The following is a 21,639-nucleotide window of genomic DNA, read 5'->3' as shown; positions in this document are numbered from 1 at the left end:
AAACAGTCCATATTTACAATCAGTTTTTAGACAGTCATGTCTGACATGCCAGAGTTTTCCCTCTCCCGGGCAGAGGGAAATGCCTGTTCACATAGTCATTCTTAATAGATAGAGGGCATGACTACACAAGACGCTACTGCGCAGTGGTTACTGAGCATTTATTTAGTACTTGTATAACCAAATACTAAATCAATGCATAGTAACCAATTCATAAGCAGCAGTGGTGAATGACTTTTAAGTCTACTGTGCAGTAGCCTAAGAATACTGTGCAGTAGTGTATTAACACTGTTGGTGCTGTGATGTGCTACTGCAGTATTATTCGGCTACTGAGCAGTTAGCGTCTCTTGTATATGCGCCCGCTGGCTTTCTAACAGCATCCACTGTTGGACTGGATGTGAAAAGAGCCAGTTCCCAGCAGTGCTGCACAAGCTCTGACACAGAAGGAAGGAACAACGCTTTATTCTCCTCTGGGTCACAGTAGGATGCAATAGGTGCTATCAACAATATCCTTGAGATGTATCAGAGAACATGAGCAACAGCTGTACCATGGGCACAGCTGGAGAGGACTCAGCCCAGACCAGAGTATAGGCTCAGAAAAAAAAATAGTCGAGGAAGTTGAATAAAACCTGAATTGTGCTGCAGCATGTTGTTAAAATAGGAAAAAGTCTGTGAAAACCATTTAATACTCTTATCTACTTGGTTCTGGTTCCTGCTTCAGTTACTGCTTTCTCTCCTTGCCAGAAAAGGCTAATGAAAACAAAGGTTACATCCATCTTCAGGTTGATAAAAACCAAGATAAACAGGGACCACTCTCCAACAAAGAAAAGGGGCTTTTCCCCGCCTGTGCTGTCTGGTTTTGATGAAGTGAAAATGCCACATCTGACATTAGGATGGGGCTTGATTCATTTCCCTGTCTCTGCTCCTGGTTTTAGTGTAAACACATGTTTTTACTGTCTCCACACAGCTGCATCTTTATCAATACCAGATGTCCAGCAGGTTTGTGCATTTGGAGCACAACAGAACTCCCTGCATGTGCTTTTAATTCCTGTTATGATGGAGAAAGGGAGTTACCAGAGTACAGATCTTTACCTCGAAGGAGGCACTTTCACACCGGGATATATTTTCTCATATGCACATGCTTAAACACATGCATGGACAGATAAACAACACACTTTCCATCTGTCACTTTGTAGACTTCCATACCCCATTCCCAAGCAATCCAAGATATTTGATCTTTCCCCCTGCCTATCTTCTCCTTTTTCTTGAACTTGCAGTTTCATCATTATTTCCATGGTAACATCTTATGATGTCATAAACAAAACATGATTTGGAATAGGAGCTCTTCCTTGCCTAGACTGGGTTGCTTTTTCTCTATAATTATGTCAGATAATAATGTGGAAGACAGGGGATTAACGCCACAAAATCAGAAAGGTTAGATAGGAGCAAGATAATCACCTGCTGTTTCAAAAGCCAGATTTTCAAAGATGTTCACATAACTGAAGATGCAGCAGAAACTTACTGGGTTTTTGGTTATCCCCCTCTGTGTCAGTCTGCACCTTCTAGCATTTAAATACTTTTAGAAATCTGGTTGTCAGTGCTTTGTCTGGGTAATGACTCCAGTGACAGGGCTTCTATAAATTCTCTTGGATGACTGCTCTGTAGGAAGAGGCATCTTCTGCCTGACATCCAGTCTAAGTTTTCCATTGATTAATGCCATTCAATTTAACCCTGTGGCAGCTGTATACACTTAAACTACTTCTCTAACTCTCCTCAGACATATGAAAGGTCTTACCTGACTCCAACAAAGTCATTAGTGGATCTAGAAGCAGATTTCTCTGGCCCTTGAAGTGACTATGTCAGCTGTCTGGGCTTTTCTCTGAAGGCATATCACATTGTGATCTCTGATCATAGGGACAGCACTGATTCCCATGCATCTCCCGCCCACTCTGGGAGCCTTTCTCCCCAGACACAGTAACCTGTATTTATCCAGGATATGATTATGTCCTGCCCATGCTATCATTGATTGTGAAGAATGGCTTCTCTGTCTTCAGTGATGCATGCAACACCTCCCCATCTAGTTTCCTCTGTGCATTTAGTTACTGGCAGTGCACACCGATTTTGGTGCTATGTCCCAGAGGGCAGTACTTACGGATTACTTCAACTTTGTACGTTGCATTAATTTCCCCAACTCTGTTGAACACTCGGCATGTGTATTTTCCACTGTCCTCTGGCTTCAAGTTCTTCAAATTTAGTGTCCATTTCTTTTTCTTGTTCTCCCCAATCTCCTGTGGGGTGAGGGGTTTATTGTCCTTCAGCCAGGTAATGTCAGGTCGAGGGTTCCCGCTGGCAACACATTTCAGGCGGACGGAGCTCCCAACAGGACGTGCAATCACTCTCCGCCTCATCTTGGCAGGTTGTGTGAACCTGGGCCGGGCTGCAAAAGACATTAAACACCGACTATAATAGGCAAGGTCCATGATGGATAATACAGTCAGGGGGTGATTCTGCTGCCAGCTGGTTCTGTCCTCTTCATTTCTGAGGCATCTAGCTCCAAATACGCCAGGAGTACCCATGTATCACTAGTGCATACACTGGCAAAGACAGCTTCCTTTAGTAAAGTAGGTCCTATGTTGGCTCATAAATTTTGAAGCTGAGATAACCTATAATATTAATTGTATAAGCATTGCTTGAATCAACTGCCGTAAGTACTGGGCCAAACACCTACCTAACTGATATAGGTCAATGTCTCGGTGCCATAAATGAAGACATAATTTAGACACAGACGGCGTCTATACATGTGCTCAGGGGGGGGCACTTTAATTAGAGCAACTCTGTGAGCTGCTCTAATTAAACTGCCTGCAACGTTACGTGTATTCAGCATCCCACGCTTCAAAATGGTGGTGGGAGTGTTTTCAATAAAGTTCATTCAATGAGCTTTAGTTAAAGTGCCCCTGCCACCGTTCTGAAACACGGGGATGCTGAATACACGACACGGAGGCTGCTGGAGCATGCTAATTAGCATGGGCCAGCAGACTCGATTAATCAAGTCTGCTCCGATGCATGCTAATTAGCACATGTCAGAGCAGAGCTTCATCACGTGTATAGGTCCCTACAGTTTACATTAGAGTTACTATCATGTTTTGGGCATTGGTGCTTTATATTCCCTGGTTTTAGCTGTAATCAGAAGCAGACAAGTGAAAGTCCCCCAAGGCTGGTTGTTCTCATGATTTCTCTGTGAAGAGCTAAACACCTCAAGCGTGTACCAGCTTTAATGAGAGAAGAGAGGGCTCAGCATCTCTCCAAACATGGCCAACCATACCATACAGTCAGGGAAATTGGGAAACTAACCTAGTTCTCACCAGATCACTATACCAATTCTGCCAAGTCCATAGGTTTGGACTATCTGACTGGACATTCAGGCTTTTCCACGCTGATCTGAACCTTCCAAGATTCACCCAACATTGCTTTCTGAAGTATACACAGCAAAAAAAAAACCCACTTGTAAGAACAAAACAAGGCACAGACTTTTGTGATTAGTAAGAGCTACAACCCAACGTAACCCAAGTAGCAGATGAGCAGATGCAGTACTCTTCAAGCGACCAGTACCCTTGACAAAGAATTGTGGGTTATGTTCCAACCTGACCTTACTAGAGATAGAGAACTGCAAATATTTTCACTACTGCACCCAAAAGAACAAATTCTCAAGTGGAAGTTCACATGGAACCGAATCTTCGATTCATAAGTAACGGGATACAATCTTCTAAAGACCCACAGGAAATTAACCGTTAAACTCCCATAAATTTTTCAATTATTGTTTAATGACTTTCTCTGTCCCTCTTCAGGGGAAAAGAGGTGACATAGTCTTATTCAAGTGGCTTTATTACTTTTGCTGTGTATCCTTCCTGTATAACCATTAGAAGGTCTAACCAATCAATATGATGAAAAATACAATAGTCCTAAGAATGTAGAAATGTCTTCACATGCTGGATTCAAGGCCAGAATCATAACTCACAGCAGCGTAGAGTAATTTAGAAGAAAGCATAAATTCCCACAAGCGCTCAAACTGTGCTCTACAATAACCAGGGACATTGCTAACCCCAGTTCCTCCAATTACTATTAATTTATTTTCTTTGACCCAAGTCCTACCTAGATTCCTTCTATACCAAAAATATTCCTGAAAATCACCTTCCTCTCACTACCCTTGGACCATGGTTCCCTCTTCACGTTCTAACTTCTTTCCCGCACCTGTTGGCTCTACGCAGCATCATCCCTATTTCCTCCTTGCTTCCTAACTCCCACCATTTTTCTGCTTAGGCCCAGAGCCAAGTGCCTCTGTGCTTTCTTGTGTGCTACCTTCTTCACTGGCAATATCCCCTCTGATCTTTTCTTCCTTTAAATTCCAAGTCCTTTCCTTCCAGTGTCTTTCCAGTGACCCACCCTTCCTCACCAGCCTAAATAAAAATCTCAATTAGGAGCTCTTCCTCTCAGCCCCAGCAGCAGCAAACAAATTGCATGTCAAGATAATCAGCAGAGATCCTGGTTTTCTCTATTGAAAAATCCCAAATTCTCTGATTTAAAAACTCAAAATCCACATTTTTCCACATTTAAAATGAAATATCACTATATCAGTTGAACACAATGTTTTATTGATATATTTAAAGCAATTTGGAAGCCTTACCAGTGCCTCGGTCATTATAATAAAATAAATTCTAAACACGTATACATTTTGGCAGTTGATTTTGGTTTTTTTAATCATGGAAAATTAGAGCTCCCTCTGCCCCTTTCACTCATCAGGATGCAGGTCCAGCTGCAGCTTCCCTCCCTCCCCCTGCTGCTTTGTGGCACTCAGCAGCCCCGATACGCCAGTGCCTTGCCCCCTGTCCATGTCCAAACCACCACCCCCCTGCCCTGTTGGTGCCCCTCACTCCCAGCCCACAGCCACCCCAGCCCTGTTGGTGCCCCTCACTTTTGACCTACTGCCCCCTGCTCCCAGTCCCACAGCGTGTGAGGAAAGGGGTGGGTGTGTGGGGAAGAGGGGGTGTACAGGCAATGGGGAGCTGGGAGGTCACAGGCCTCCCCAGATTTCTGTGCCCACAGCAGGATGCAGGGCTGCAGCTGGACCAGCTCAAGGCAAAAGCCGCCTCCAAGGCCCAGCAGGCAGGATCTGGCACAGGAGGGAGCACCGCGCTGCTATGGCCACCAAGGTGAAGCACCTTGAACCGATAAGAAAGTGAACTCAGGTTTGCATTTCAAAAGTGAACGGGAGCCAGAGCCCTGCAGTGGCCCATACCAGCACCAGGAGGCACTAGACCTCACTTCACAGCCAGTGGGGGAGTTGGGTGATTTCCCCAACCAAGCCCCCTCTTTAGCCTCCAGTCTGCTGAGGAGGGACCCCCCCACCAGACCTCCAGCTGGGGTCTCCCTAGCGCTGGGGGAGGGGGAGGAGGGAAGGCCCCAGTGAGGTGTTTCTCCCTCTCTCCCTGTGCCCAGAGCCGGTCCCCCTAGCCATGCCCCCTCCTCAGTCCAGGGAGCCTGAGAAGCGGGCCTGGGGGGAAACCCACCCTGTCCCCTGGACCCCAGCCAGGGTCTCCCTTGCAAAGGGGAAAGTGGGGAGGGAGGAAGCCTCCAGCAAAGCGCCTCTTCACCTCTCTCCCCATGCCCGGAGCCAGTCCCCCTAGCCATGCCCCCTCCTCAGTCTCAGTGAACCCTCCCCTCCACCTGGACCCCCAGCTGGGGTCTCCCCGATGTTGGGGACGGGGGGAGGGGGGAACCCCTAATGGGGTGGTTCTTCTCCCCCCTCACCCTCCAACCCAGAGCCAGGAGGTGGGCTGATCACCTGGCCATGCCCCCTCCTTGGCCAGCAGGCCAGCTGAGGAGGGAGTGGGGGGGAATGGCCCCCCATCCAACTCTGGTCCCCAACCCTGTGCCAGGTACAGGGGTGAGGGAGCCCACAGTAAGGGCCATTCCCCCCTCCCCCCTCAGCTGACCTGCCAGTCAAGCAGGGGGCATGACCGGGTGATCGACCCATCTTCCAGCTGGGGGCTTTACTCCCGTGCCTGAGCTGGGAGCTGCCTGGATCACCTAGCCATGACCCCTGCTTGGCTGACAGACCAGCTGAGGAGGGAGTGTGCGTGTGTGTGGGGAAATGGCCCACACTGAGGGCTTTCCACCCGCTGTGATGGGCACAGCCCAGTCAGGGGTCCAAAGCTGGGCTGGGGTGGGGGGGCATTTGCCCCCCAACTCCCTCTGAAGCCACCCTGCCGGCGAAGCAGGGAGCATGGCCAGATGGTTGGCCCAGCTCCCAGCTGCAGAGAAGTCCACAGTGGGGGCTTTACTCTCCCACCTGAGCCAGGAGCCAGTCCGATCACCCGGTCATGCCCCTGTTCACCTTGCAGACTGGCTAAGGAGGGAGTGTGGAGGGAACCAGCTCCCCTTCACACTGGCTTTGGACCCTCAGCCAAGCTGTGCCCATCACAGGGGCCCATAATAGGGGTCTGTTTCTCCCCCTGCTCCCTTCTCAGCTGGCCCAGGGGCCAGGAATGGGGTGCAACCAGGTAATCACCCTGGCTCCCAGCTCAGGTGGGACTGCGGGTTTCCCTGCAGCTAAGCCAATCAGCCAGTGATATTTGCTGCCCAGCTGGCAGGCCAGCTGAGAAAGGAATGGGAAGGAAAACCAGCAGTCTCCTCCTCCTCCCTCTCCCACCCCCACTCCAGACCCCTGCTGCTGTCCCAGAAGCCACCGAATGAGCACGGCCCCTAGCACCGCTGCTTCACTGAAGTTGGCTCAGGGGGTCAGAGCATTGGCTGCCCTGTGCCTCCTGGGCAGAGCTGCAGCCCGTGGCCTTATCCCTGCCCAGGAGCTGGGCCCTGCTGCCAGCTGAGGTGGGTGGCAGGGAGGAAAAATGCCCACCCCGTGCCCAGAGGAGGGGGGAGCTGGCAATGTGGGCATTAGTCTCCTGCCCCAGCTAGGAGCTGGGTTGATTCCCCAGCTGAGAACGAGGTGAGGTGGGGAAATCCACCCTGCTCATGGCTGCTGGGGATGGAAAAGTCCCTGCTGGCAACTGGGGGCAGAGCCAGCCCTGCTCTGCTGGAGCAGAGCACACAGCCCAGGGCTGCAGAGCATGCTGGGATGCTGGGGGACTTTGATTTAACTTAAATCATGAAGGGATCTGGGACAGAAGTTCCATAAACCCAAATCAGTTAAGTCTGGCACTATATTGAACCAGGTTTATTTTAAAGCATTTTTGGCCATTTTTAAACTGGTTTATGTGCACTGAACTTTTATTCTGTTACAGGTTTAAACCAGTTTCTGATTATTCTAACCAGTTTATGAGTAACTTCTGTCCCTAGCCATTGGGTCGATCGTTGCTATCAAGTCCTCGCCTGCACTGGTGTAGAGCAGCACTAACATCACCAGGGGAATGGTGGGAGTCTCTCTCTCAGAGCTCCCCAGGTGAATTGGGTGAGTCTCACTATTCGTCATAGGATGGTGCATCATGCTGATGTAGTGGTGGGGAGCCACATCCACAAGATGCCCAGAGGACATTAGCTGAGAGCAGTCCTTATGCTCAGAAAAGACCAAAGACTGGTTTCTGGCTCTTGTCAGCACTCAGGGATGGAAGAGGCTGGTATGCTGCTCCCTGTGAGCAAGACTGTCAGTCCACAAGCCTCTCCTCATACATTTGGGAGAAAGAAGTCAGTCCCCTCAGAGGTCTGGGTAAGTCCCCCACACACTGGCCTTAGACTGAGCCACATCCTCTTGATAGGAAACATCCAATAGTGCATCTTCAGGGTCCTTGTGTGCACAGCCACCTGCCTCCATTGCCACCCCCCGCCCCTTGGCTGTCCTTTTGGGTCTCAGCCATGTCATGTTATTTCAAACTCTTGTGCAGAAATGCTTTGCTCTCCATGCACTGCCTTTCATGTGTAATCTAATGAAGTGGAGCAGCTCCGGCACGAATGTACTAGCAGCGACAGCTGAGCCAGCAAGTGTGACATACTAGCCCATGCCATAGGTTTTGGTGTGTAAATCACTGGGTATTCCCTTGATCATCTTCTGAAACAGGAGGCTTCCTTTCCAGTGCAAACAATCGCGCTCCCGGAGAGATAATTAACCCCTATGGCACCGTACACTGCGAGCACTCGAGCGCATGAGGTTTAAGCACCAGCCCTGGGACCCACATGTTAATGGAGCCGCAGGGTGCTGCCTTTATGGACGTGGAATGCCTGTCTGTGGGGCAAGGAAGAGGTTAACAGCCAGCCGTGAAATACGTCTAAATTGTTATCTTCTAATAAGGCAATAAATTAGTCAGAGCGCATGCAGGGCAGGCCCATGTAAGGTTACATATCCACGGGATGGGATTCCAGCACCAGGGTCAACATATCACAGAGCAGGTCAAGAAGAGGCATATCTACTAATAATTTATCATATTGACTGATGAGTTAATAATCCCGTGTCACTGCTCATACCTGCTCTCTGGTTCCAGGCAAATATTTCCATTATTTTTTCCCCTCGCTGGGCAGGTACAATATTGTGAAACAGAAACGGCATCTTTCCTCACTACACCAGTTAACAGCAGCTCTGCTTTTAACTCTCATTCTGGGCTCTGAGAATCTTTGTTTGAAATCTTATGTTCACCTGCTTTACAATCCCTCTCCCAGACACTGCAGGTAAAGCAATACTTTGCAGGCTGCTTTTTTTTTTTCTTCTGAAGGTTAAGTGATTACTGTGGCCTCCAAAGCTGCTCCATCCTGTGTGCAGTATACTGAAACCAGATCCCATTTACACAGGCCTGAAATGTTTCCTTGACAAAAGCCTGAATTGGATAAGTTCAGAGAGGCCAGTTAACAAAAGGAGAAAGAAGGAGAGATACAGAGAGGGAAGAAACAGAGAGACAAGAGTGAGAGAGCAGGAGAGAGAGGCATAAAGGGCCATGAGTTTGCATTTACTAAATATCCGTCCCCAAATCAGGACAAGACTTTTGCTTGCTGAACTGCCCAAGCTCCCCATTACAAAGCACCTCTGTGTTATTTATACCTTGCACAACAGTCCAGCTACACCGCTCAGAGTGTGCTTTGTACACACGGACTGCACATTGGTACAGTTTTAAATGCTGCCATCAGAAAGGCTGAGGGAAAGCGTGAGATGAGACAACAGGACAGTGTGTGCAGGTTTCTTGCTGAAATTTTGTTTACTGGAAGACTTCATCAGCCTAATTAAAATGAAATAATTCACAATGGGATGTCGCACAGAGAGTCTTAGTTGAACAGATTCTTTTCCCTGAGGAATATCTCACAAGCGAATGGATTAGTCCCAAGTGTCATGCCGTGAAATGGAGAGAGTTAATGCTACATATGCAGATGCCTAATTTATTAAGATCAGCCAAAACTACCTCCAGGGGGCACACCAGCCATGGAATGCTATTTTTCCTCTTGTATTCCTTAGAGAAATAAGGCAAGAATAGAGATTTGCACTGGTTTCCTTTCCTAATGTGAGGAATGACCCAGTTATTCCTCCTGTCTCTGTCTCCCCTTGTCAAACTTGTCTCGTCTCAAAATGACACCTCCCCTTCATCGAACATGAACCCTTCAGGAGAAAACAAGCACAATCTCTTTGACCGCTCCAAGTTCTGTCTTCTCAGTGTAATACTGCCCTTTTCTGCCTAGGAGCTGAACTGTAAGACAATATTGTCATTGACTCTCTACTGCCAGCTCCTGGAGGAGACTCTTCTTAGCTCAACTGGTATAGGCTTGCCCCTTTGAAGCTAAACGCTTTCCATCCTTACTATGCCATGAAGATACTACCTAGCTGCGCTGCATGGCATGATGACACCCATGACGCTGGTAGATGGTCACCCATGTGTCACACATCATCAACAAACAAAATATGAAAAAGGGATGGAATGAAACTGTGCTGCAAAAGCAACGTTGAGCTATTGACACCTCTGAAGTGCCGGTTCACATCTCGCCCGTGTCTGTGGTGGCCAACAGTTGTTTTGCTTATTTTCTTTTAGAGGAGAGCTTAATCCAAACCTTCACTTATACATCTTGCAGCAATTCTGCTCTGGTTTGAATTATAATAGCTGCTGTAGCTCTAGAATAGCATCAACCCAAACCCTAAGTTCTAACACCCTTCAACATTGAGAAGTTCTTGAATTTGCCTTAAAAATAGTGAAAAATGGGATTTTCAGAAATGCTTAGCATTGGTTCAACTCTGCCCTTCATGAAATCAAAGTTCCCACTCGATTTCAGGGGGAGCAAATACACGCTGGCCCAGGGTGCCTTTTTGAAACCCCAGAGTAAACTCAATACAATTGTCATGGAGAACCCCTCTGAGGTCAGCAAAGGGCTGCATGTGTAAGGGAAAACCACAGCCCAGGGAATGAATTCTGGACAAAATTGTCTTGAGAGAGAGCCAAAGATCCATTGTGGGTCACAAGCCACATTTCATGGGACAGAGCAACACTGAAATCAGAGTAGATCAGTTCAGACTGATGCATTCACAGATTCACACACCGATTCACAGACGTTTAGGGCTGGAAGGAACCTCGTGAGATCATCGGGTCCAGCCCCCCTGCTCTGGGCAGGAAAGACTGCTGGGGTCAAATAACCATTCAGGGGAGAGTATTTGATATTTGACCATTGCTATTGACAAATCAGTCTTTGCACAGAATTTTTTACCTGGCCTTTTCCATCCATTCAGTGCACTTCTTTGGTTCTGATTATGATGGCTAGCACTGATGGGGATATGGAGGAAATATAAAGAAAAAAAAAACCTCTCTTCCTTACCCCACTGCTTTCCAGAATGGTCTTCATATTCTCCATTGGAGCCTTCAGGTACCTGGCTGTCCTTTCCTGAGCTGGCATCATCTGCAGAAAAATGAAAGGGAAGGATGTTAAAAATGTCCCCTACACAGGACTGTTTGAACCAGAGGATGGAAGGGAATTGTACTGGCTTTGGGAGGCACCACACTGCTGAAATGCACTTAATGTGCATTTTGCATTCAATATCCTGGCTCCAGCAGCCGAGCAGTTTAATGAACAATTTTATTTGCTGCTTTATGAGCTTTTCGGCAGGCTACTAACATGATGGGAGATTAATCAATGTTTCCATTAATAGCTGACAAAAGCCCCTTTGTTTATGTTTACAGGTTGCTGTTCCCTTGGAAGAGCTGATCCATTCTACCCTCCATGCAAATAATGGTATAAATCAAAACTACAGCTAATTAAACCCAGGAGGTGGGAGAGACTTATGTGATCAGTCATACAGAACGCAAGGAGTGGAATTCTGGCAACAATTTTACCTTGCAGCTTCCAGAAAGGGCCAGGAAAGCAAACAGGCTTATTGGGGTCAAACAAACCCTCAAAGATGTTGAAAGAAAAGCTTTGGGCAAGAAGGCAATGTTGAGTACAGATGCTATTTGAAAATATAAATTAAGAACACAGGAACGTGCTGGGCTAAACCAATGATCCATCTAGTCCCATTCTCCTTCCATCATAATTATAGTCTATTATCCCACTGCCTAGAAGCTGTGATTGTGCTCCACTGTACAAAGCAAGAGCAGCCCCTGCCCTTCACTGCTGACAATCTAACTAGACAAAAAAGACAAAAGGTTGGAGAAAAACAAGTATTATTATCCCCTTTTTAAAGACAGGGAAATTGAGGTTCAGAGGAGTGCCCACGGTCACATAATTTATCAGTGCCAGAACCAGGATTAGAACCATTGTCGCGCGACGTGGCATCTCATCAGTTGGACCGGAGTTCGGCCCATGAGTCGCTCAGGTCAAAATGAGCTAATGCACGTGGCCGAAGTGAGGGATCCTTACTTCAGCACCTACATACACTGTCTGATTTAAAGTAGGACATTACATGGGTCAAGGCTGCACAGTTGGGCTAGGGACAGAAGTTACACATAAACCAGTTTAAGTAATCAGAAACTGGTTTGAACCTGTAACAGAATATAAGTTCAGTGCACATAAACCAGTTTCAAAGTGGATGAAACTGGTTTAAGATAAACCTGGTTGAATACAGTATCAGACTTCTTTGATCTGGGTCAAACTGGTTTATGAAACTTCTGTCCCAGACCTCTTCTTGGTTCAAGTTAAATCAGAGTCCCCCAGCATGCCCTGCAGCCCTGGGCTGTGCTGTCTGTTCCAGAGAGCAGCGATGGCCCCACCCCTCTGCTCCCTAGCTGGAGCAGTGAGGGCTGGCTCACTGCCCTCCTCCCCCAGGCAAGCCCCTGCTAGGGTCTGGGGCCAGGGAGGGAGGTTCAACTTCCCTTCCTCCAAGTACAGAGCTGCCCTACCCTGCTTACTCAGTGCTGGCTGCAACTGTGGACTACAAATCCCAGAGGCACCTGGAAGCAGAAGAGGTAGTGGTGAGCAACACTGCAGAGTCCTGGTGTTGTGGATCTGGACTGCAAATCTCAAGAGACCTTGGGGGCAGCAAGAAGAGGAAGTGAACTCACAGCCCATGCTGTCTACATGTCAGAAAGCCATGCTCTAGCACCCTCCTGGTTCTGGCTTGAGCCACTGCAGGCATGTGGCTGCATTTCCTGAATCAAAAGTGACTGTCTGTTCATGTGCTTATTGGTTCAATCTTTGCAGCTTAGACTAACCTGCAAAGACTGAATCAATTCAGCCTGAGGCTTTTTGACTGTCTGCACTTAGCCTTGGAGACTGGCCCTTAGTCACCTTGCACCAAGCCCACCAATATAAGCAAAAACTTACATAGAGATCAAAAAAACCCACAGGACCTTACGTTCAGAGAAGGGGAGAGACTAAATACCAGATGGAAACAGCCTAAAGCCTGCAGGAAAAGAATCTGGAGACTAAAAGAGGGGCTTAATCTTGGATATAAACTCAGCTGCAGAATGGGAGAAAATAATTTCGTGTTCATTTCTACATACCTAGAAATCCTTAAAAATAATAGATCTGGTCTTTGAGCTCTCTCACAAACACGGTAGTACTCATACAGTCTAGTGGAGCTTTTATTGAAGAACATATACTTAACCCCAACTCTTCCTTGACCCCAGTGCCTGCCACACTGGAAAACGGCCTGGCCTCTTTAGCATCAGCAACTTTATGCCCGCACGTGCAGTGCTCTCATTTGCTGCTGTCTCTTAAACAGCACGCGGGGAGGAAGCCTGAGATGCCATGCAGGGCGTCCCCCCTCGTCCCTGACAAATTTTTCTGCTCTGTCTGTAGTTACTTCAGCAGAGTTTCCCCAGAGATATGCGCAGCTGTCACTTAGGAGGGAAAAGAAAACTTTCAAGGCAGTAGTGTGTGGGGTTGTTACTTCAGCAACTCACTCAAGCTTTTTCCCCCTCCCTCCCTGTCACTGAGAACGCTGAAGGCTTTCTTTCAGAAGGGCTCAGGCCTGCTCACACCCAAGCCCTCTGGAAGCAGGGTGAAATGGAGTTGCCTCAGGCTCTTAAAACCAATTCTCCCTCAGTAAAAAACATATAGGACCAGGTCTGCCTCTGCTTGAGTAATGAGCGCCAGCCCATACACCCACCCACTGGCACAGACCTTCCAATGTGCAGTAGCAAGTATCCATTGCACTGTCTTACAAATGGGACTTTGGGACTACGGTGCATGAGAAAAATCCACGTACACATACAGGCACATATGCATGCTCACACATATGTATGCATGAGATATATGACTATATATCCTATATATGCATGCATATCATATATGCATGCCTGCATGCAAAAATACATTCCTATGTATATGTATATATGTACATGTGTATATATGCATGTATGTATCACTTTTCCCGTTCACTCTCAGTCATCGCTTACAAATGGCAAACAGGTACTTTTTGCGTAACAATACAATAACGCCATCACCATCATTATCATCACTTACAGTATTGTTTCTTTAAGTTTACATCGCTCGGGAAAGAAAACCTCGCAATGTTTTCTGCCAAACAACCACAATCTTCTTTTGCACAAGCAAAAAAGGATGAGGCGAGGATAGAGTGTACAGGGTATAGAGTAAGTATGGAAAAAAAGGAAAGCAAACTCCAGTCAGCTATGTGGAACTGCTGCCCGCTGTTAATCTGCGGAACGTCTTAGAAGTGGGCAAGGTGTTTAAGTCGCGATGCTCTGTCAATTATATCTTAATCCTACTCAGCTTGATGCACAAAAAGCAGCATACCCACCCTTGCCTCCTGCCTCATGTTACAGTATGTCAGCCCAGTGCCCCCCCCCCCCCCCCTTACACACACTGACTGGCATTCTCAACACCACTTGAGAGGCTGCCAAGCCTTTGATGTGAGCCAAATTGCTCCGAATCCGTTTGATCCTTTGAAGACGCTTCTTTGCTTGTTATTCAGCCAAATCCCAAACCTGTGGGGTTACCTAAAAGACCCAGGAAAAGAAATCATTTTGGGGGGGGCAGGGCAGAATAAAAGTAGGGTCAGATAACTGCACCCAACCCACAGAATAAATATTTTTCTGGCTGGGGGTGGGGGAGATCTTGGTAAATAATTACTGCATTTAACCAGATTTCTTTAGAACCAGGAAGCTTCATGCTATCTCTGTTTGTTTGAAAGGTTGCGTCTTTAACAATAAAATGCAGCAGCAGCATCTGGAGAAGATAAAATATGATAAACATGGAAACTCACATCTAGGGAAGGCATTTATTTTTCCAAGACAGCTATTTCATACTAAGTGGAGGGTCATGAAAATGGTATGTGCAGGGGGACAACCCAGAGCCCCATAAATTGAACTGGACTGTTTCTGACCTCAGGATTTGTTTTCCTTTTGTTCTATTGACCAGAAGGTACCAGTTCATCAAACCCTGAACTTCTCATGGAAATGGGATGAGTTTCAATTAAATTCCTGCAAAGAGGGTTGTGCAGGACTAGGAATTTCTGGAACGAACAAAACAGACAGCAAGACCCCAGACGAGTGACAGGTGGGGCATTCACCTGGAAAGGGCTCACACCCAAGTTTCTGTTCTGCTTTATTCAGAGCATGGAATTGAACCTGAACTTTCCACCTTTTAGGAGGGGTCTCTCTCTCTGGCTTAGCACAGGGATGTTCAACCTTTTTTGGTCAGGGTAGCCCCGGTGGCTGGTCGAGAAGCAGGGAGTACCCTGGCAGTCGGTTGACGAGCAGGGGGAGGGTCCTTTTGTGCAGCACGTGGCAGCTTCCCGGTGCTGCTGCCACCTACCCCCTGGGGCCTTCTAAAGTACCCCCAGGGGTACGCATACCCCCGGTTGAAAACCCCTGGCTTAGCAAATATTATTTACACAAAGTGGAAGAGCTCCATCAGAGTAGCCTGCGAGAAAAACAACTATCCTTGGGATATGGGCATTTCCCTAAGATTCATGGATGTTAGGGTCGGAAGGGACCTCAGTAGGATGTTAGAGAATCAGGTATAATTGCCTGTTCTGAAGGACTTAAATTTGTGTCTCCCTCAGTCCCTGACTAACCTGGGATGGGCTGACTGTATTTCATAAAAACCTTCACAAGGTCTTGGCTTAGTCCTGAGGAGGTACAGAGAAAATGTTGAAATCACAGGACGTTTCTTGGGACAGGGAAACAAGTTCACACCCAGTTCTAGTGACTAACAGTGGGTCTATGTCTGTGGACAGCTAACCTTCCCTACAGAATGACCTCACTGTTCAGCTTGCTCAATGCTGGAGAAGGAGCCAAGCAATAAAATCTGAAACCAAACTTGAACAACATCCACAAGGCTGACAGTTTTTTTAGTTCAGCTCAAGCTCTACATTCAGTTCTGGTCCTGAGCTTTTCCAAAGAGTAGAAGAGGCTAAAGGTCTGGGCTTCCCTTCCACTACTTAGTTTTGTTGGACCTGGTCATGACAATTGCTTGTGTTCTGCCATAGTTTTTATGAGTGCTGCTGGACTGTATCCAGCACTTTTATTTTTGGTCAGGGCATTTTTTCCAATCCAACCAGAACTTGTATCATCCTGTGGCACCCAGATTCTTTGTGCAGCCAATGAGAACATAATTCAGGACATGAGATGGAAAATGCCTATGGGACAGAGATGGGACCTAAAGAAGTTGCTCATGTGCAGCTATGACCCAAATCGAGAAGATAATTTAGAATCAAATGGTGCCTACCGATGATTTTTAGGTATTTTCAGAACTGCTGAAATGACCCAATGGATCAGCTTATTGCTAATCAAGGAAGTTAAACATTCTCTTTAGCTTCTCATTAAATAGCGGATCATTATAGCCAGATAGCTTATTGAATTCTGAGCCTTGCATACATAACAGCCAAAATCTCCAGAACTCCATGTTCGTTTGCCAGTAGTGCTGATGCTGTGCTCCAGGAAGAGATAGTAGTTTTCCTTTGTGCATTTTCGTGAGCAAGATCTTAACTCTTAGGCTAGGGACAGAAGTTACACATAAACCGGTTTAAGTCATCAGAAACTGATTTAAACCTGTAACTCAACAGAAAAGCCAGTTTCAAAATGGATGAAACTGGTTTAAGACAGACCTGGTTGAATGTAGTATCAGACTTAACTGATTTGGGTCAAACTGGTTTATGAAACTTCTGTCCCAGACTCCTTCCTGGTTCAAGTTAAATCAGAGTCCCCCAGCATGCTTTGCTGGGCTGTGCTATGCTGTTTGCTCCAGCAGAGAAGGGGGTAGGCGGGGGAGGCAGGGACCGGCTACCCCCAGGCAAACCCCTGCTGGGGTCTGAGGCCAGGGATGGGAGTTAGCCTTCCCTTCCCCTGAGTACAGAGCTGCCCTGCCCTGCTTAAAATTTACTGCTGGCTGCAACTATGGACTAGAAATCCCAGAGGCGCCTGGAAGCAGGAAGAGGAAGTGATGAGCAACACTTCAGAGTCCTGCTGCTGTGGTTCTGGATTGCAAATGCCAGAGACCTCAGGGGCAGCAGAAAGAGGAAGCAAACACACAGCTCATGCTGGCCAGAGAGCTGTGCTCCAGCACCCCCAGGCTACTAGCCTGAGCCACTGCAGACATGTGCCTGTATTTCTGGAATCAGAAGTGAATGTCTGTCCAGTTGTTTCTCAGTTTAATCTCTGCAGTTTAGGCTAACCTACAAAGACTGAACTGATTCAACCTTGGGCTTTTTGACTGTCTGTACTTAGCCTTAGGGTTTTGTCCCCCTCCAAGAACACCAGCGGTCTATGATATTTGTAAGGCTGTCAGGAGGGATCATTTATTGTGTGCTTGCTTCTAAGGGTGCTGAATTTGCTGTGCAGTTCACCTCTTCGTAGAAGAATCATGTTCCAGAATCAAAGATCTATCTAAGAAAAAATACATAGACCAGATCTGTGGCTGATAAACAAATTAAATCAGCCAAGGATCCGGCTGGATGTTTCCAGTTCTCAGCTGCTATCTGCTATCTTCCTGAATTTGCAGAGGGACTGAAATACCATAGTTTCTGACATATAATGCATACCATTTCCCCACAAAAAATCAACTGCTAGAAACTGGACTGCACTTCTTACAGCACCAGCAGGTTCTGCCTCAAAAGCCTCTGCCAGGGGAAAAAGAAAGTAACGCTGTATGTGCTACACAGGGGGCTCCCAGCTGCTGGTTGTGGACACCCTCGTCTTCCAGGCAGAGGTTCATGCTTCAGAAGCTGCTGGCCCACCCAGCTCAGCTCACGAAGTGAAGAGGAGTCAGACACTTTGCCATAGCCAACAGAACTTGTGGTGTCCTGCAGCTAAGGAGTTAACATAGCCACAATGTTTGCTTCCCATCAACAGCAGCTGCCTGTGTTTTCCCTGGGAAAATAAAATACTTACCAGTATTTTTAAAGAAAACTTTCTTTTTTATTATTTATTCTTTCAAAATGAAGGTCTGTATCTTCCCAGGGAGCATGTTGTGGATCAGAAAATAAGGGCAATAGGCCTTAGAAATGGACTGAGAAATTAATCATTCTTCATCAGGGAGTCTGAATTTCATAGATTCCATAGCTTTCATAGACGCTGGGGCTGGAAGATCATCGAGTCCAGCCCCCTGTCCCAGGGACAGGAAGTCAGCTGGGGTCAAAGGATCCCAGCAAGATAAATGTCCAAATGTCTCTTAAAGGAGTCCCGAGCTTGCCCCACCTCTGGCAGCAGTCTGTTCTAGGCCTTGGGGGCTTATGTCCAGCCTGAAATGGTCTTGGAGGAGTTTGTGACCGTCTGACCTTGTTATCCCTTGGGGCGCTCTGGTGAACAGGCGTTCCCCCAGATCCTGATGTACACCCCTTATATACTTATTGGCAGCCACCAGGTCCCCCCTGAGCCTGCGCTTTTCCACGCTGAAGAGTCCCATGGCTCTCAGCCTCTTAGCATAGGGCCTGTTCTCCTGCCCTCTGATCATGCGTGTGGCTCTCCTCTGGACTCTCTCAAGCTTTTCCACATCCTTTTAAAACTGTGGATCCCAGAACTGGACACAGTACTCCAGCTGTGGCCTCACCAAGGCTGAGTACAGCGGGAGCATGACATCCTGGGATTTGCTTGAGAAACATCGATGGATGCAAGCCGGAGTTTTGCTCACTTTACCAGCTGTGACATCGCATTGGTGGTTCATATTCATCTTGTGGTCACTCATGACCCCCAAGTCCCTTTTGGCCATGGTGCCAGCAAGCGTAGCACTGCCCAGCCTATAAGCTTGCTGTGGGGTTTTTTTCCCCAAGGTGGAGAACACTGCATTTTTCGATGTTGACCACCATCAGGTTTTCGTCCGCCCATTTTCTGAGCCTGTCTAGGTTGGCCTGGATCACCATCCTGTCCTCAGGTGTGGATGCTTTATCCCAAAGTTTGGTGTGGATGCTTTACCCCAAAGTTAGATACTCCATGACCATAGACTTTACCATCTTCCATAAATGCTCCGAAATTCCCTGGGTTTTTTGCCATTTTGCTTCAGCAAAGCCCCAGCATCCAGCTTTCAGCCTCAACTGCCTCTTACTGTCCTGCTTTTGTAAAAAGAGGAATTAATTCGATGTAGTGCCTCTTTCTTGCACTGTCCCATGGATTTAGACGCACTAAGTAGTTAGAAATGGAATCCGGCCTGCAGCCAGACAGCAATGGGGTCCAATATAAGCTGCCTAGCTTGGCTGCCTGGATAATAAGGCAGGAGTTGGTCTACAAGGGGCTGAATGGCTGGAGCTGGCTGAAAGCTCCTCCCTTCCTCTGCACGTATCTGAAGGGGATTCTGCACTAGGCTGCACAAATATCACTGCAATAGCCAAGGTCGAGGAGATGGGCCAGCTGGAGGAGACAGTGAAAAACCCATCATTAAAATGAACTGTTGACCAGTTTTATGGCATGGATATTTTCAGCTCTGAACATCTGAACCACTGATGGGAACAAATAATTTTAATGAGCATGGGATAAATTTGTGCTGTCACATAATTTAGGTGTCCTGGCTGGAGAAGTTAGTTCCAGCCTGTTATATGAGGCTTTGGTCATGGGCTTGCCTTGATGCTCTGGCCAAAATTTACTTTCCACCCACACTGTGCTCCACACTCTTTACCTACTGCCAGCTTGGTTGCTGCACCCCCTACCCCGCCCCCAACCCCTCCTCACATCAGTATGGACTATATGTCTGCAGTTCATAAAGTATTTTGGGACAAAGAATGCCATATATAGAACTACGCTGTTATGTTCCCATTGATTAGCACACCAGAACTGCTCCGGGTCTGCCTTTCTCTTAATGTTAAAACAAATCCAAAATCCCGAATGACAGTCAGGGTCTGATGGAAACTGACGGGAAATATTCCCGGGCCGTTACCGAGCCAGGATCAGATGGTGTTTACCCGTGACTTTTGGAGAACGCTTCATATTAGTTGAAAGGGAACAACTTGTTTTCAGGCCAACGGTCGGTTCCGAGAAGCCATCTAAAGAGCCGAAACAACGCCCCGATTTATGAAGCAAAAATCTATCCCTAATGTTTCTCGATGATCCACAAAGTTGCTTTAATTTGTTATAATGCAAGGCCAGTCCCTGCTCTGACTTGATGGGGCCAGCTTTACAGCCTTTGATGTCAGAGGCCTTGAAAGCCCCATTTCACAGATGATCCAGCTTTGCATAAATAAACAAAGTGACCTTTGAACTCAAGCCTGAGACCTGAGCACACTTCAAAGCAATGGGGGGGTGGGGGATGGATGGGGAATGAAGCGATCAGCATTCATCATTAAGGCAGCTCCCGCTCAACCTTGCAGCAGAACAAGGGGTGCAAATGAAGGGAGGGAGGTGGAGGGAAGGGAAGAAGAGGGAGTGAAATGAGGGGGAAAGTGATGTAATCCAGTCAGGCTTGAACAATTATAATGAGGCCTTCTCTCTCATGGATGAATGAAAGAGATCTCCCCGCACTCAGTTTAAAGATCCACTCCCTCCTTTCCCCCAAACCCAAAGTGAACACAAATCACACCTGCGTCCCGCTGTCCCTCGAAGGTTCAACAAGGGAGCTGCACAAGACGGCCGGCTTAGCAGAGGTGGACCTCAGGCAGGGAAGGTTTTGCTACCCTTGGGCTTAACCAGGCTCTGAGGAAAGACTGAGAGCTCAGAAGATGCCACAAACCTGGAGCTGATATATCCTATATCGTAGAGGAAGTGCTGCAGAAAAGGAGCTGCAGGAAGACTCTAAGCTTCACTTCCAAGAGCCTTTAAATCACATAATTTCTTTAAAAAAGAAAAAGCTCTAAATGACTAATGCAAGTTCAGTGACAACAAGATTACAACAGAGTTAGGCATAAACTCAAGAGGCCTGGCACTCAGCCCTTTACTCTAACCTTTACCCTATGCCGCTGCTATTTCCTATATGAACTCAGCTATATCTCTATCGCTGCTGTGCATAGGAGCACTGATAAACTTTTATTATTTCCTGCTCCGAAGCACATGTCGCAATATCATTCACATGGTAGGACTTTTAAAAAAGAAAATGTGGGTTTACAGATAGAGAAGCCGATCAATAGATTGACCCTACAATACGCTTGACCCGAAAATATTAGGTTCCTCCAAATCAGGCAGCGGGCAGGGCAGCGTTGCAACCAAGAGAGCAACTAGTTCAGAGCAGCATAACGTTTCACTGGCTATAGCTGACTTTGTCAGAAGTTATGACTCTCTCTTTCTATCCCAAATCAGTGCAGATTTCCTCTATTACACGCCAGAACTCAAGGAGAAAAATAATGGAAAGGAAGGAGATTTCTGAACTACGTTTTATGAAGCTTCTTACTTCCACAACAGTACTGCAGCAGTTGATGCATTAGGAATAGATAGGTGGACAATCACAGCTGTGCAACACATGCTAATTTTTGATTCACAGGGATTAAGGTAATTCTTTTTCCCAGATCTCCTTAGCATGGATTAACACTCTTTGAGTTTCACTTGGAATTTCAGGTTTGAATTAACCCCAAGTGCTCACTGAAATTCATCCTAACTCACTGCCTGCCACACAATTTCCATCTGAAAACATGCATCAGCCAACTTTACCAGCTCCAACACTGGGAGCGCTAAGTAGGGGAAGGTCTCAGCAAGACATCGACAAGTGTAGACGAGAGACAGTGTCTGAAACCCCACTTCTGTCCTGGACTTTGTGACAGGCTGGCAGCTGTGAGACTGGGATTCACAGCAGGAAACCTCTGCCTAGCCTTAGGCACCTAAATCATGCCTTTATGTACAGGTGACTGGATCACTC

At 47.1% G+C, this 21,639-nt stretch overlaps 1 protein-coding gene across 8 annotated transcripts in view; it reads right to left on the bottom strand.

Moving 5' to 3' along the window:
* Window positions 1-2,081: 2,081 nt before the first annotated feature.
* LOC102374831 (fibroblast growth factor receptor-like 1) overlaps window positions 2,082-21,639 on the bottom strand; it is a 240,714-nt gene continuing 221,156 nt past the window's right edge. For all 8 annotated transcript variants that reach the window (XM_025210082.1, XM_025210084.1, XM_025210087.1 and 5 more), the window contains 2 exons: window positions 10,789-10,869; window positions 2,082-2,434 (listed from right to left, as the gene is read on the bottom strand). In XM_025210082.1, the coding sequence (XP_025065867.1) occupies window positions 2,097-2,434; window positions 10,789-10,869 (419 nt within the window). In that variant the 3' untranslated portion in view covers window positions 2,082-2,096. The remainder of the gene's footprint in view (window positions 2,435-10,788; window positions 10,870-21,639) is intronic.

The sequence above is a fragment of the Alligator sinensis genome, unplaced genomic scaffold, assembly GCF_000455745.1.
Source record: "Alligator sinensis unplaced genomic scaffold, ASM45574v1 scaffold656_1, whole genome shotgun sequence".
NCBI classification, from domain to species: Eukaryota; Metazoa; Chordata; order Crocodylia; family Alligatoridae; genus Alligator; species Alligator sinensis.
The sequence above is the reverse complement of the archived record's forward strand: the minus strand, read 5'-3'. Positions and strand labels throughout refer to the sequence as shown.